The 15,601-nt window shown below is 38.2% G+C and overlaps 1 protein-coding gene and 1 long non-coding RNA gene across 15 annotated transcripts; one reads left to right on the top strand and one right to left on the bottom strand.

Annotated features, from left to right (window-relative positions):
• Window positions 1-88: 88 nt before the first annotated feature.
• On the top strand, window positions 89-11,324 carry LOC111250527 (reticulocalbin-2-like). 14 transcript variants are annotated; one of them, XM_086986543.1, is made up of 12 exons: window positions 3,094-3,289; window positions 3,522-3,592; window positions 4,063-4,131; window positions 4,463-4,723; window positions 6,106-6,266; window positions 6,598-6,695; window positions 7,180-7,266; window positions 7,771-7,918; window positions 8,974-9,103; window positions 9,348-9,525; window positions 9,887-10,049; window positions 10,237-11,324. In XM_086986543.1, exons 6-12 carry the CDS (start codon window positions 6,617-6,619, stop codon window positions 10,397-10,399), a joined length of 948 nt encoding a protein of 315 aa, XP_086842669.1. In that variant the 5' UTR covers window positions 3,094-3,289; window positions 3,522-3,592; window positions 4,063-4,131; window positions 4,463-4,723; window positions 6,106-6,266; window positions 6,598-6,616; the 3' UTR covers window positions 10,400-11,324. The 14 variants fall into 14 exon arrangements, with proteins under 14 accessions (XP_022661675.1, XP_086842664.1, XP_086842669.1 ...); XM_086986540.1 differs by having other exon boundaries at window positions 4,025-4,131; XM_086986542.1 differs by having other exon boundaries at window positions 3,477-3,592.
• On the bottom strand, window positions 8,509-9,450 carry LOC147755931 (uncharacterized). Its single transcript, XR_015326062.1, has 2 exons — window positions 9,310-9,450; window positions 8,509-9,159 (listed from the first exon to the last, which is right to left on the bottom strand). It is a non-coding gene; the product is annotated as an uncharacterized LOC147755931 (long non-coding RNA).
• Window positions 11,325-15,601: the final 4,277 nt, after the last annotated feature.

Raw genomic sequence — 15,601 nt, 5'->3', positions numbered from 1 at the left:
GGCGTTTTCAGCCTTGGCAGCGACCGCTTGCACACATACTTCTCGCGGTGGTTGTCAAACTGGAGCTGCCTTCTGCATTTGTACGCCCGGGCAGATTTAAATATCACTTCGTTCTTTTGCATTCTCCGTTCAGCTGGCGAGCACGATCATTGTTAGCTGATCTGAAAACTAACTGACTGCTTCTGCGGCTGCTTCCTCAAAGATAAGAAAGTGCGTGTCTGCGTGTGTATGAGAGAAAAGTGTTGCGTAAAAATCTCACAAAGGAATAGTCTCAGTGGTAGCTCTTGTAGGATGTAAGACAGAGGGACGATCGCCGGCTCTAGTCCAAAATCGACAAACCGTGGCACGTTTGTTTACGTCCGACGCGCCCTCTATTCTTGTATTTCTTTTTTTGCTTTGTAGTACCTCTAGTTGCTCTTCGTGCCCTTTATTTAGCAGCTTAACAGTGGCTTCTCTCTAAGAGATATAAGACACTCGTCGGTAGTGCGTACATCATGTTATAGTGGGCGATAAACGCGAAGGCCGACTCGAGAGAAGATCTCCATGCTGAAAGTCAGTTGTCTGGTGTCGATTTGATAGTAGGTGCTTGTACATATGCTGTTCACGGTGCATTTCAGTAACTGAGATTTAGGTGTAAAGCTATAACCGGTAACGACGAAGCGCATTTCCGGTTGAAGGCAATTAGTGGAGGTGTCATAAGTGTTCAACAAACAATGGGCCGAAAAGATACCGTTTATTTTTTAGCACTAATACTGCTGGCTATGTGCAGCCTTCATGAGGGAAAGGCGTCGAGATTCGAGGACCTCCATCATGAGAGAGTTGACAATGGCGCTGTTAACCATCATGAAGGCAGCGAACACGAATTTGATCACCAGGCTATACTAGGTGAGTGAGCTCAGTAACTAATTATCGAATTTAATTTTTCATCGAAATGTTAGTTAGGGTGTGCCCTCGACAGTGCACTTTCAATTGTTGTTCTCGTAGCTGTCACTGCTATTGAAGCCTAGTCTGCAATCAGAGGCAATTCGCTGTCAATGCTGCTGTCGTTTTCGTCTGTTAGATATTCGTCTATCATAATAAGTTGATATATTTGAATAAAGTCCCAGAGACAAAATAAAACTTGTTCAATCACACTTTCAGCATTTTTTATCCTGATATCTTTAGCCATTTTTACGGGTAGTTGTGACTTCGACAACTGAATAGCTGAGACAAGCCCTTTCAAGTCAGTCGCCGTCTTGGACACCAAAGTACGAAATAATCACAGCTTCTATTGCGCGCCAGCGATTCTTTTGTAATCATTCTTTTAAATAACGTCGCGCAAACGCGCGATCACTGCGGACAGTTTAGAATATGATATAGGTAAATAAACCTATCAGCGAAGGGGATTAAAATGTTCTTGGTTCCATGTTGCTTTTGTAGGTTCTATCAAAGTTATCGAATCTTTTTCGTGCTCCAACGGCAGTTTTTCATTTTTGGCTTTTACCTCACGATCAGTATACAAAGAAAAACGTAAGATTGACTTGTGGAAGGTGAGAATACGCACATTTTTGTCAAAAGTACTTGGCCTGTGTGGATTGTATTAGTTTACTCAACTAATCTATCCCCATCAAAACTATAAAATTTACCAAGTTTTACCCTTTTCCTGTATGATTTTGCCAAATTGTCTACCTAACATACGTCAATTTGGTTTTCAATGTTACGAAAAACTCTTGACAATATGTATACAAGCCAACATTTTTTGTGCAATGTCTTGACTAGAATTTAGATGGACCCTCAGTGGGCCATCCACTGCAGCCGCTACATTTGCTTGAAGGCTTCGCTACTTTCATCTCTTGTAGTGCGGCGATAATCTAGGCACTAGGCCATCATCATCACGCCACCTGGTATGTGCATTGAGAAACGATTAAGAAATGAATTTTCATAATTGATCATTGTTGATACTGCATTAGTTACTCTTATGACAAACAACTTATTTGTTTTCTGGATGAGTCTGACCTTTAAATTATTAAATATAGATATAAACCGTTGTCTGTTTAAACAGGTGGGGTGTTTATGGTAGTTGTGGCGAGGGAATGTGCAGAAATGATAATTGGAGTTAATCTTTGCCTGCACATAATGAGGCAGGATTTGACTATGGATATATATTACTTTTAGTAGCTCCATGACACACATAATGCATCAGTGTACAGAAATTGCACCAGTAGTGTCCATATTAGATTATTTGGAGGTAAAGAGTTACTCTCTACGGAGATATGTATAAACCATTTGTGCTAAAGTCAGCAATCACACCGAAATTAGCGGGAATTATCAAGTGTATCAAAAGGCTAAGAACTTGCAACAAGAGAAATTATTATCAGCTTTCCCATAAAAACACAGCATGATTTTTTTATGGGCGTCTCGAAAGAGCCAGCTGAACATTATATAATGCAATGGAAGGATTTATGCTGGCGATATAAAACTGGTAATCCGCAGATAGTAGGGATTATGAAACTTTGCTAAGCACTCTGGGTATGTTCTTGCACTAGTCAACAACCATGAAGCTTACATGTTTAATCTAAATAGTAACCGCGGAAGCTTTATTTTGCTAGGCATCAGAGGTGAATAGATTACCGTGTGGAACACAGGATCTTATGCGAAATAGAGGTGGTTAAAGATCGCGGAATTAGCTGCACTGTTTCTTTTATATTCAGTCAGCAAATTGATTTTATTGTTTGTTGTAATATTCTTGACAAGTGATTAATGAGCCAGCTGACCTAAGACGTCCCATCAGATGCAAATTTAGTGTATGTTTGCAACCTGTGTTGAAAGCATATCTAATTGATGATAAAACGATAATTATCATTTTGATATACATTTTGAATATCCGGGCACTTAGAGCAAAACAAGGCTGGGTTGTACTCTAGTACACGAAGGCTATGACTCCCTAGGCTACGCGAGCATTGACTAGAGATTAAACATCGGCATATGCCGCTTGTCGTACCGCTTACCGCGCTCTCCACTTTTCGTCCGCTTCATTTTCTATTTGTAGATCATCAATATCATTTATGTTTAGGGCGTGCGGTGCGTAAACTCCATTCTCAATTCATTCATTCGTCTCTCTGTAGATCGAACGGCTTACAACAAATTATGCGACATACGCACTGATGTTATGTAACACAAATGTGCATCGATAAAGTGTGCAAACAACCTATTAATCAAGCAATGATAATATAAGTGTTTATATAATGCAAAAGTCGCACTGCCGGAAAAGAGCACCGTACTAAAATTATCTGCTTAATCTGATGAATACGTAATACTGTTGTCGAATACGTTGTTTCACATTTTTTATAAATGGATCATTCAATCATCAAATGTTCAAAAATCAATTACACGTTATCCTTCTTATCCTAATATTATTCATCCTAATAATGATTATTGAGTACCGTGCGAGCATAACCTCAATTAAGCAAACACGTTAATTTTGGTTACTTTTGCAGACGTGGTTGATACCCTTTTTATTTAGATTTTTATATAATTGTCAGTTGTTAGGTTGCATTTGCTTAAGTGAACTACAGTGAAAGCTGGATGTGACCAAAGACATATTGTACATCTTGTAAGTGGTTATGACAAACCTTCGGTAAACATCTTGCAGTATACTAATCAACTGTTTATTGTTATAATACTATCTACCAATAGTTAAGTATGCTTCCATTTGTGTGCACCCGCCTAAGAATGTAAATAGCAGATGATGCCAAAATACATTTTTGCTTCACCGTTTCTCATCATATGATAAAATAACGCTTTGGTGCCAGCGTAACGTTCAATGTTAGGCGTTAATTGCTATATAATATAAGTTTCGACATATAACAGCTCACTACGTTATTTTTGCGACATAAAATTGTCGAAGACAACATATATTTTTGTGTATGTAAATGTTTTTAGCTTTACTCCTTTCCCGCGATTTCAGAGTTTTTAGACGCTCGTTGTGCTGTTTCGTTAGTTGCTTATAAGTGTTACTACTAAAAATGTGCTCCTTTGTCTGCAGTGATTTTGCTTTTTCTGAGCTGTTTTATTGCTTCTCAGTTCCTTGGAAGGCAGTTACCCAGTACTTGTGCGAATGGAAAAGGCACTACAGTGTAAAGTCTCACACAGGTTCGTTCCTGAAAATCGGCTTGCGGCTAAGACTTGCCTGAGTAGACATCCTCCTTACCGTCCGTAGAATGTGCATGTTTTACAGAACCGTTTATAAACAGCTACATGTGGAATAGCGAGGTTTTTAGACCCGACCGTTAGTGCTGCCAGAATCGTCGCTAGTGCTGCATATTCAGTACGAACGTTCAGCTTCATAGTCCATTGTTAGTAATGCTTAGGAGTGATAACGAAAAAAGTGGCTGCACGGCTGGTGACGAGTCATATGTGAGTTTAGTCTCTACAGAGTTCGCTCGTTTGCGTCTATTATCGAACGCGTTTTGTGTTTTTACAGTGGATGCGAAAAAAGCAGTTGGTATTCGTAGTCTTGGACAACAACAGCTATTGCTCTAAGGATCGGCGTGATAAAAATGTTGCACGTCGCTGGTACGCTGGGCTTCGTCGGTGCGCTCTTTCTAGTCGCACTGATCATTACAGGTACAGACTTGATCTATGTAAGCTCTTCGACGTCTCCCACGGCACGTTCAAGCACAACCTCAACTACCCACGAGTGCCTCCAGTCATAAGAATGCTATAGCGGCACCATTAGATAAAGGTCGGTCTAAATAATTAGATTGACTTTGATCGAATGATCGAACTTTGATTGAATACTTTATTAACCACGCAGGTCTAACTGCACTGTGATGCAGTTTGTTGATGTAAAAAAAAAAGGTCTATAGCTCGATTGCTCATCTTGCTGCTATGTCTAGGTAGACTGCTAGTATACGCTTCGCATAAATAATAAAAGCGCCCTCTCAAACCTATAGTAGCTATTTAATGGAACAAGTATTGACCCCGGCAGGGATGTTTTAGTGTATGTAGCCTCTGATGACCAATGTTTTTAAGTAAGACATACAGTTGGGTGCGAGTCAGTTTGAGACATGTCAAAAATTTTGACATGCGTATTAGAACTCGGTATTCTCTTAACGTTATAGTCATCCATTTATTTAGAAGTCAATCGCTCTAGTTCCACGTGGAGCATAATAGACAATTTTGGACTAAAGAATGAGGAGATCTGACATCAGATATAATGAGAACGTCAAAATTGTGGGTCCAATCCTGATGCACATTTTAGTTCTTTAAGTCTACAAATCGAAATGCCAACATATTAATTTGGTATCGGGTGAAGCTATGAGTTTTAGCCGTACATCTTTTCACAAAAAGTCAAGAGCGTTCGTATGTATCATGTAAATAATCTTTGTAACAAATATAACGTAGTTCTTAGGGCCGTTGCGTAAAATTGTTGAGAAATAGCTACGCGAACGCGGCATGGCTAGTTTCTTCTTCAATTAAGCGTATAATAGTACTTGTTCTATATGCCATACACTGCCTTTTTTTGTGAATAAAGCTGTTTTTAATTCTAATCTTAACCATGTCATATTAAAAAATGCCTGCGAGAAGAAGCGTTTGCAGATTTATGTGCTTCCATTACCTCTATACTACGCCAAAAGAATTCTCTCATATCTAGCATCCGTTCGTAGATGGTTAATGAATATTTCATTTTGTCTGGGGCCCACACTTCGTGCTCTCGACAGACTGCCTTCAAATGCTGTGTACAAACGTTGGTTGACAGATAGTTTGCTACCTTGTGGAAAGGTGTACGCCTGCTGTGCATTTGTTTATAAAGCACCAAGGTTTTTTTTGCGTCAATATGAGCATGCTAGAAACCAGAATATGTACCGAGTCGAAAGGTAGAATACTGACATTTTACCATACACTATACCAGTTCTCCTCGTTCATTAGTGTAAAAGTGTTATTTGTACTGCTAATGATAACAATGGTTGCAAGTCTTATATTATGTAAAACGAAAAGTTCTAAGTACTCAATGATACGAGCTTGTTGTAGCAGGCAAATTGGCAAGAAAGTTCGGCGATTCTAATTTCACTCACTGCATTTGAGGGGTCTGCTTACAGTTTATTGCCTTACTCCATTTTATAGTTTTACGGCTGTCGAAACGTGATTTATCGGAAGTGCACACAACAACAGCAGAGACAGTGAGCTGCTATGACAATAACAGCAACAACAAGAACAACACTGCTAACTCCGAAGTGTGTACTGGCGACATCAGTCTGAATGTTAACACAGAAGACCAAGTGCTGGTAGGTATAGGATCGCCAGTACTCTTTCAAACAGCGCCACAGGATAAACGTATCGTTACGGCTAGTTGTTTGATTAACGATATCCAGTTTAACTTATGCGGCGTATTATCTGGTTACGGACAAAACGGGGAAAATATGATTTGTAGAGACAACATATTGAGCCCATTTTGTTCACTGATCGTTCATATTTTCAGTACGAAATATTTTAATTATTTCACGGTCTTATACAGATTTCGGATCCTCAAATGCAAGTACAGTTATCTCTGGATGTGTAGCCAGCAGTACTGTAAGAGAATACCAAATGACCCTAGTCATGACCTAATTGTTTCAGAGATGCCAACCATGTACTGATGATCGAACATTTTGCGTTTAGAAAAACCAACCCGTTTGATGCAGCTAGACAAAAACTAGCTAGGCCCACTTCGATAGGTAAAGGTTAAGACTGTGCATCGACAAAAAGACGGCCTCTTACGGGTATTGCTTAGCCGGTTGTTGTTTGAGTTACGGTTGATTTGTGAATTGTTTAAAATCTAGCTCTTAGTAACTTAGCTTTATATAGATGTCTAATATTTTATTTATATCAAAGACTATTGACTTAAGGATGTATCATAAGGGTTTTTGTTATATGTATACATACATGTGGAGCTATGTTTAGTAATCATGTACAGACCACCGCTAGTTAAATCCTAAGTGTGTCAGGGCGTGTCGAGCGTTTGCCATATGTATGATTTGTTGATTTGTTAACTGCGAAGGTAACATTATATTAAGCTATACACACGGCTTGGAAAGCATGAAAAATTCCCAAGTCTTTTACCAGGGCAAAACATATCGGTGCCATGTCTAGTTTAACAACATAAATACAAGATGCGCCTGTCACTGGAAGAGGTCACAAATCACTATGAAACGCTTGCAGGTATGGATGATGGCAGTCGTATCGGATCTCTCAAGTCCGTTCTGCCGGTTCAGAATGACTGGGGGCACCCTCGCGAGCAGAGTTTAGGTTCAGAGTATATGCTTAAGAGTGTTTTGTAAGATTTACTAGGTTAACAACGTTTTCTTGTACACACCAAATACTATAGCAGCTTTTTATTGCCATATGCTTTCTGCATCACATTGTGGCGCTCAAGCTAGCGACAAGTGTAAAGCCAAAAACTTGTACCTTCAAAGCGCTGTCGTTATTGGAATGTATGGGATAGGATCTACTCTATCATTGTTATTATTTACTCATGTCAGTTTTGCGCTCATAGCATTATCCAGGACGAAAGCTGTGCTCCCTAAAACTCTAAAATACTCTAAAATAAATAAAACTCTAAAGTTTTTAATACAGAACTGCCTTTTTGAATGTTTTTTTCACAAATATAATTACCGAAGCAACGGACCATACTGAGCCGTTATTATTAAATGGCTTAATAAGCTCTGTAATGTTTTAGACATACCTCCTTTGTTCATCAAATCCGTCTAATCATTAGATTCTATTTCGAACGGTGGCCTGTGGCTGTTACAGGTAGCAAGGATGCTGCGGAAGAGTTTGAAGATTTACCCCCTGAGGAAGCGAGACGACGGCTTAGGGGTATAGCAAAACGTATGGATAGTAACCAAGATGGCTATGTTGAAAAGGCAGAACTTTCCAAATGGATTCTCAGTTCCTTCGAGTGAGTGTATCCCTTAGTTATGCGAAACGATTTTTCTATCTACACTATTGTTTATTATATATTTTAGTGCACTAGTAGTTAGATTATGAGCATTCTTGTGATTTATCGTGCGTAGTCTCATCCATAAGCAATACGACAATTTCTTATACATAAAAGTGCTGACGAAATCATGCATACTCCATCACAATAGATTGATAATTCTAATAGTTATAGATTCGTATACTTAATGCACATATGAATGGATATATGGATATTAGTATGCCTGTGTGTTTCTTATGACTTTTTGTTCTCTGACATATTTTCTCTGAGCCCATATTTGCTAAATTTGCCACTTTAGGCATTTTTGCTACTCGTAACTTGACTATCTACTTTAGACTGAGATCTCTCTAGGTGCCACAGGTAACAGTAAAAAAAAAGGAATATTAGTGTCCTAAATGCGTTTGTTCGAAAAATTCTAAAATTTTGGAAGTTTAAGTTCAGATATTTTATGATTATTCGAAAAGAATGGTAGGTAGATTAGTTAAACGTGGTAGTACCTATTTTGAGTCTATTAAACTGGTATGGTAATAAGTCTTCATCGAAAACATAGCTTTCTTGGCGATGGCTATATGCGTGAGCCATAGAAACTGAGGGGTGATAATTTATTAATTTAGGAAACATTTTTTTGTTGTTCCGACACATCTTACAGTATGTAGATGTCCTTGACATTGATGTTTCGTGAACGAGTCTGGTGTAAGTGGATACACCGAATTTTTAAATTACATTGAACACTATTGATTATATCTACATTTCCTGAATATAGCCAAGAAAAATATGTTGGGCCTACTTTATGTAAGCTCTAAAAATTATTACCGGTATCTGCGACATCAGTCCGGCAACGTTGATACGAAGTCATGAATTTGGCAGATTTTCCTTGTGAGACAATTTTAGGAATTAAGTGCAAAGATTATTTGGCCCTCCATACCGATGTGGTTCCTTGAGCTTATCGAAATTATTTCTGTGAGGAAAAAATGTTTCCTAGTCAAAATTATTTACTCGTGCTTTTACTACGGCAGCATGTTGACACGCGAGGAATCGCTTGAACGTTTCGAAGATGAAGATCGAAATAAAGATGGCAAGGTCTCCTGGGAGGAACATTTTGCTGAAAATTTCGGTGAAGGCAGTATTCTCCATGAGCATCATGAGGTAGGTCCTACGCGCATTAGGAAGGAGGGTGTCCCATTTTGTTTTTGTTGGGTTTGCTATGAATGGACACAGAAATTATTTGGGAATTAATTGGCATATTTAAGCATAAAAGAAATTGGCATATTTGTTAGTCGAAAATGGAAATAATGTATTAGAAAATTGTGAAAATTAACCAAATAAACAGATATTATGAGAGGAGTAGTAACCTTTAGTATATCTCCATCGATATGGTATTCCATTTCAGGAGGACGTACCGCGAATGCTCGAAGAGGACCGGGAATTGTTTGCTTTAGCTGACGACGATCGTGACGGACTTTTAAGTAAAGAAGAGTTTCCTGCATTTTCACATCCACATGAGTTCTCGAAAATGCATATGCTACTCGTAAATCACACAATGCGAAGAAAAGATACCAACAAAGATGGTAAATAAAACATTAATTACAAACGTGCTCCTGTGGTATTAATAAACTGCAACTATACACTTTACACTGTTCAGATAGATAATTATTGTAGCTCTAGAAAAAAGACGTAGATAGAAATAGATGACTTTTTACAGAATAAAAATTTCATGACGGTCAATGTGATAAGTATTAATTAATGCAAAATATCATATTAGACCGATATACAGTTCATTGAATAATTCGCTGACGCAATATATCATTTTGGGGAGGGGAGGGGGTTGCGTTATAAATCAAATTTTATGCTTATAAAATTTGAGGTTTTCCGTGCTTCCAAATGTCTTCGTTTAATTTTTCTGATGTCTTTTCATTCTTCGCTGTTTAGGAAAACTAACCCTGGAGGAATACCTTAAAGAGGATAGTGGGCGGGAGATGTCTGAAGAGGTTCGGGTAACAGAAAAAGATCGATTTGAGCTCGATCTCGACCGAAACCGAGATGGAAACCTCGATCTTTCTGAAGTGAAGCACTGGATTATTCCTGATAACAAGTAAGACGTTTGAATATTTAGTCTGCACCAGCTGTAACCAATGGGATACTCGAGTCATTTAAGTCATTTTAGTGAAAAAAACGAGTGTTCGGCTCGTTTTGAAAAAGACTTGTATCATTTCTCTCAAAATTACCTGCACAGACAACGCCTATTCCAATTGTCTCGTTTTCTCCCGTGGTAATTACAGTGACATTGCTGATCAAGAAGTGGAGCATTTAATGGAGAATAGTGACAGTGACAAGGATGGCAGGCTCTCGATCCAAGAAATTATCGATCACCACGAGATCTTCGTCGGCTCAGAAGCAACTGATTATGGAGAGCATTTGCACAAGTTCAAGGATGAGCTGTAGACACTTGAAATGCTCCTGATAATTTGCCCGATTACTCTTCTTATCGCCTTAAATGCAGCAACAGCAGCAAAACTAATAATGAAACTGCTGGAGAGGATCTGTAAAATTAAAATAGCAGGCGAAGACCAGGCAAGGTTCTGCCGGCTAAAGACGAAAAGTGCACTTTACTGTCCTAATAACCTTGACAACAAAGATAACACGGATTGCCAGTTTTAATATGATAGCAGCGGACACTTGCGGACCAAGAATTGAACGAGTGGTTTTTCGTTTATTTATAAGCGAGTCCCATATCACCGTAAAGCATTATTTTTCGATGCTTTTAGTCACCAGCACTACTTTGGACAAAAAGGAACGTGAATGCATGATTTTACTGGGGATTGTACATAGGCTTCTTTATATTAACGAATATTTGCCCTGATTGTGATGCGTGTTAATGACCGTTATTTGATATGATCAAATTTAAGCCAAAGGTTGTAGCTTGTCCCATAACAACGCGTGTACGTGTTCCTCGTACCAGGGCAGACATTTGCTCGAAATTGTGAGCTCTTTACGATAGTTTTCTTTTTATAAGACACTATTGAGGTTCCCGTACCTTCTTATTTTTCAAGACATCATTATAAACTGTCTCTCCCTAGCAATTTACTTGTGTGTAACATGAAAAAATAGAATTATGAAATCTTAAAAGCAATCTCATATTGACTGCGTCCATCTAACCCGTTGCATGTGTTGATCATTTATTGGAATACGCGGATTCTATATTTTGATAATTAAGGATGGATACGAAATTTAGTTAAACAGCAACATAGCCAGCGTCCACAGATGGCCGCCACTGACCGAGAAAGAATTTAGAAGTCCTCGTAAATATCAATGTGAAATTTTATGTAAATATACTATGGAATGATATAAATATAGTAAAATTACCAAATGTGTATTTTTGTTCTATTTCACTTATCTTTGTTATAATGAAATGTAAGAATAATTATTTTCAAAGCGACAGCTATATAATCTACTAAGGTCCGCTTTTAACGGCCATCAATGACCATTATTAGTTACAAACCATCGTCTGTAATCTCATAATATCTTAAGCTCACCAAGCTCATCAGAAGGTCTTTATTTTAAACAGCGTCGGAAGATGAGACAACAAAATATCAAACACCATTTAACATTGTTAGTTGCATAGTTCGACTGAAAGTTGGTGAAAGATGAAGACCAAAGAAGATAATCGAAACCGTCTAATTTGGTTTGTCATTTATATTTACAGTCAATTCGAATTAGAATTTGCGATGAGTGCGACTTGCGGTATGTTTAGCGGCGCCTAACTCTCATAGCAAATACAACATACTGTGGATCTGGTTGCTCTTCCTGGCTTAACTACAGTGTACTAGCTACGTCTAGTGCATTGTTTGTCTGAGGTACATTTTCGACGAAAATTAATGATTAGCTATTAGGTATAAAGTAGGCACTAAAGTGTTGTGGAAGTAGATGCTGCAACAACCCTTGTAAGATAACATTTATTTAATCTAGTATTTTCTGTCGTTTTCCTATTAAATCAGGGATGGAGCTGCACAACGCTTCTTGGTCGATAATAATAATAATGATTGTATAGCAACCAAATGGATGAAATTTCTGCACAGCACTATCTGCGTGTGCGTTTTCGTCCTGGCTGGTTTCAACAATTCGACCTGCTTTGGCCGGAGTTCATAGAGTACATAGAGGCGGTTAAGCTATTTTTGTATACCATGGATTGCTAACTCTATGCTTTGCCGAGGTTCTTCGCAGGTGATAAAGGTTTCACAGCAGATATGAAAAGGGACACAAATGTTCCAAATTATACGAGGGCTCTTAAAACCATCAGCAGGTGGCATATTACGGATGCTGGAGTTGCTTTTGCTAGGTTGCCAGTGCAAAGCGAACGCATTGTCTATCGTCCAAGCAAACTTTGGAGTTATACAGTCAATATTCTCTGATCGATAAGAATATGGCCTCGTTTAGCCGGTGACAGGGGCTCTTCAGTATCGTCGTCGCGTACATTTTGTACTACTAGAAGCGAGCACCGATGGTGAGATAAGTGTGTAAGCTCAGGCAACTGTTAGCTGCCTTAGATCGCAAAAACCTATTGCCAGGACTTAACTAAGATCCTTCAATGACAATCCTAGGGTGTAGCATCAATTTTTCTGCTGAAACTTACAGATAAAACGCATGGTACTTAGCTAAGGTCATTACTTCATCTTTTATATTTTACGAACTTGATGCCTTGTAATATAAAGGTGTTAAATTCGTAAAATATACTTCTCAATTTTAGTCGATGTTTTAATTTAGCGCCTTATAAATATTGTGCAACATTGTTAGTCTTTATTTTTATCGTAATTAGAGGCTGATTGAGGATCTTTCGTTAGAATAATTTACAACGCGTCAATCATGGCATTCGTTTTGCTTAATGGGACAACGGATCGTAGAATTATTCTGTAATCGAATCGATGAAATATTGAAAGTATCATGTTTGCATTGATACGAGCCTCGTGTTGTTCTTATAAGTACTAGTACGATACCTAACATACTTGTCTGTGAAGTTTTGCAGCTCTCGGAACTTTGGAGGTTTGGTCGATGTTGAAAATCCAGTTAATGCAGTTCAGAGCGACTGCAAGCATCAAGCAAGTTAGTTACTAAATCGTTACGATTGATGGGTGACTCCTTTAGTGACTTAATTTACTCGAAGGGAAGTGGCTAATTAAAACTGTTAGAAACGTCCATAAATGCTTAATAATTCTTTAGATTTAACTTAGCCCAGTACTTAATGCTGATGATGATATCTTCTTTTTTGCCTATTTCTTCCCTTATAATTGTATGAGATTTGATTTGGCATTATGAAACTGCTTGTAAATGTAATCCTTCTGCTCTTACTGAAGAATTTTTTCGTCACTTAGCGCGTTGTTGTTTAACTTTAAAATGGCACATTGCATAAACACCAATCCAAGCCGTTTGCTTCAATAATTTTTCTGAACTAGACGACGTGGCGACTAAAACTAAATATCAGTTAATCTAATTTTGGGGTTGCATACGTCACCACGCATTGACAACACTACTTAGGGTAAATTGTGGTATTTATAATAATGGCGTCTATCTGTTAACATAGATGTTCCATTTTTGTGTTCAATCAAAGCAAAAGTCGGCCTGGTGAAAACCCACCTACCGGGAACCTGGTCAATATTGCTGAATTAACACTGCTCAGAAATGATCTGACTTAACTATCGGCGCTTGTCCTGTCAGGTCAGCCAGAATTTCAAATAACGCATAGGGTTTATTAAGCGTTGAATTATCGTATAGTACGGACCCGGAGGGAAGACTTAACTCGCGAGTAGCGACTTTTTTGAAACAAAGCTTGTCGTCGTTTCATCGCCAGACTGTTGAATAGATTCAAGTTTGCTTCACTTTGTCGTATGATCGATGTGCGTTTTCTTGAACTTGGGGAACATTTTTGAAGAAGGCTATTAAGAAACCTGGACGGACCTGAACGGCTGATCCGACTGCTACTCAAATGAAAAAATTTTTCAGGGTATCTCCTAAAGACTTGATGGTCGAACAGCTTATGGTACTTTTAGGCTTTTTTTTTAATACATTTTCCGTCGAAGATTAATATGAAAGCGTAGGATTCCTGGCACAAACTAGCTAATTATGGGTTGTGGTTACTTTAATAACGTTTTAGCTCTTGTGCATTTTCAAGAAGTACCTCAATAAGGATTATGCAGGCCTCCTGTTAGTGATCTTTTTGCTCTAAAATGTTAGCGGGGTGTTTTATAACTGTAGAATCATGCTCCCGAATGAAAGAAGTCTCGGCTGCTTTTAATCCTTTTAATGTAAAAAAGACAGTTCTTTTAAGCAGGGCCCCACCAACATTTGCTGGAACAAAAGGTAATAATTTAGTGTCAGGCGCAAGATCTACAGTTTTATATTTTCGCTGACTACAAATTCAACAAATATCTCAAATTCTTTGCTTTGTTCTGCTCAGTGGTTAATGAACTTCTTTCCAAGTTCAGTAAATTGGCAGGCATCTCGCAATTGTAACACATGGCAGATATAACTGCTTCGCGTTTGTTGAGATCGCCCATTTCTCGCATCGTTTGTCTCTATCCTTAATTTGTAGCTAAAGTTGTATACTAGCATCGTATACTATCGCAGAACTAGTATGTCGACGTCGAAACAAAGTATTACAAACGTACATCAGTCAGTCTGAATATCGTTAACACTACTGACAAACTAATCATTAATCGTGGAAGACTTAATTCCTACGGCAGTTAAGTAGACCGAAAATATTAGTTGATATGTTTCCTGCTGCATTCGTAGTTTGGATCTTAGGAAAAATAAGCTCTTTGTAAGAAGAAATAGAGATTTAGGGTTGAAAAGAAAAAAGCTTAACTCTAATGTGATGGATTTAGCTATAACTACAGGTTAACGTCGTTATACATTTTTTTGCCAAATTTACATTTAACACTTGTGTATTGGAACAAGTTTAGTTTCATCGATCAACATCACGCAAACGTATTAGGCATTACGTAATAGCAACAGATCATATTATTGCCGTATTGTTAGGCCGTGCAAAGAGCCGCTTAAAAACGCAACTACGAAACAATATTCACATGTTTACATAGATACTGCCCGTGATGCATAATTAATCGAAGGATGTGTTAGTATTCACCACGTTTGCCTGTTTTTTTTTTATGTTTGTTGCAGCCAGCATGTCCGAGCTCCGTGCAACACTTTCCCAAAGTGTTGCACGAGGTACACCTAGACACGAAGACATGTTTTACACATGACTTCGGTTTCTCTAATCTTTGATGTGTGCCGAAAAATCCGCGTCTGCGTCCAAGTCCTCTGAATCCTTTTTTCTGCTGTAGTTTTTACTCTAGTACTTCCTAAAAGAAGTGATTTCCATATAGTTTCTTTTTTAAGGTCATCATTGTATACAAAATAATTTCGTTTCATTAATACTAGTCCTGATTAACCCGTTTTTACAAGTTACAATTATAGAAACGAAAAAAAAAACAGTCGAATGAATCATTATCCCAAAAAGTGCAAATCAGCGAAGGTGTCAGCTATAAAATACAAACGTGAGGTACATGCCAATTCACTGAGTTTGAGACGAAGTGTATTACCCGTTTATCCTCGTGAGGAGCTGTCATTAGCCATATAACTTCAACGAATAAT

The sequence above is a fragment of the Varroa destructor genome, unplaced genomic scaffold, assembly GCF_002443255.2.
Source record: "Varroa destructor unplaced genomic scaffold, Vdes_3.0 BEIS01000004.1, whole genome shotgun sequence".
Lineage (NCBI taxonomy): Eukaryota > Metazoa > Arthropoda > Arachnida > Mesostigmata > Varroidae > Varroa > Varroa destructor.
This window is presented reverse-complemented; position numbering and strand designations above follow the sequence as displayed.

Coding starts and splice junctions, on each gene's coding strand:
- LOC111250527 (XM_022805940.2), top strand. CDS start 714: ATGGGCCGAAAAGATACCGTTTATTTTTTAGCACTAATACTGCTGGCT. Junction 9,526..9,886: donor AAAAGATACCAACAAAGATG/GTAAATAAAACA, acceptor TTCGCTGTTTAG/GAAAACTAACCCTGGAGGAA. Junction 10,050..10,236: donor TGGATTATTCCTGATAACAA/GTAAGACGTTTG, acceptor TGGTAATTACAG/TGACATTGCTGATCAAGAAG.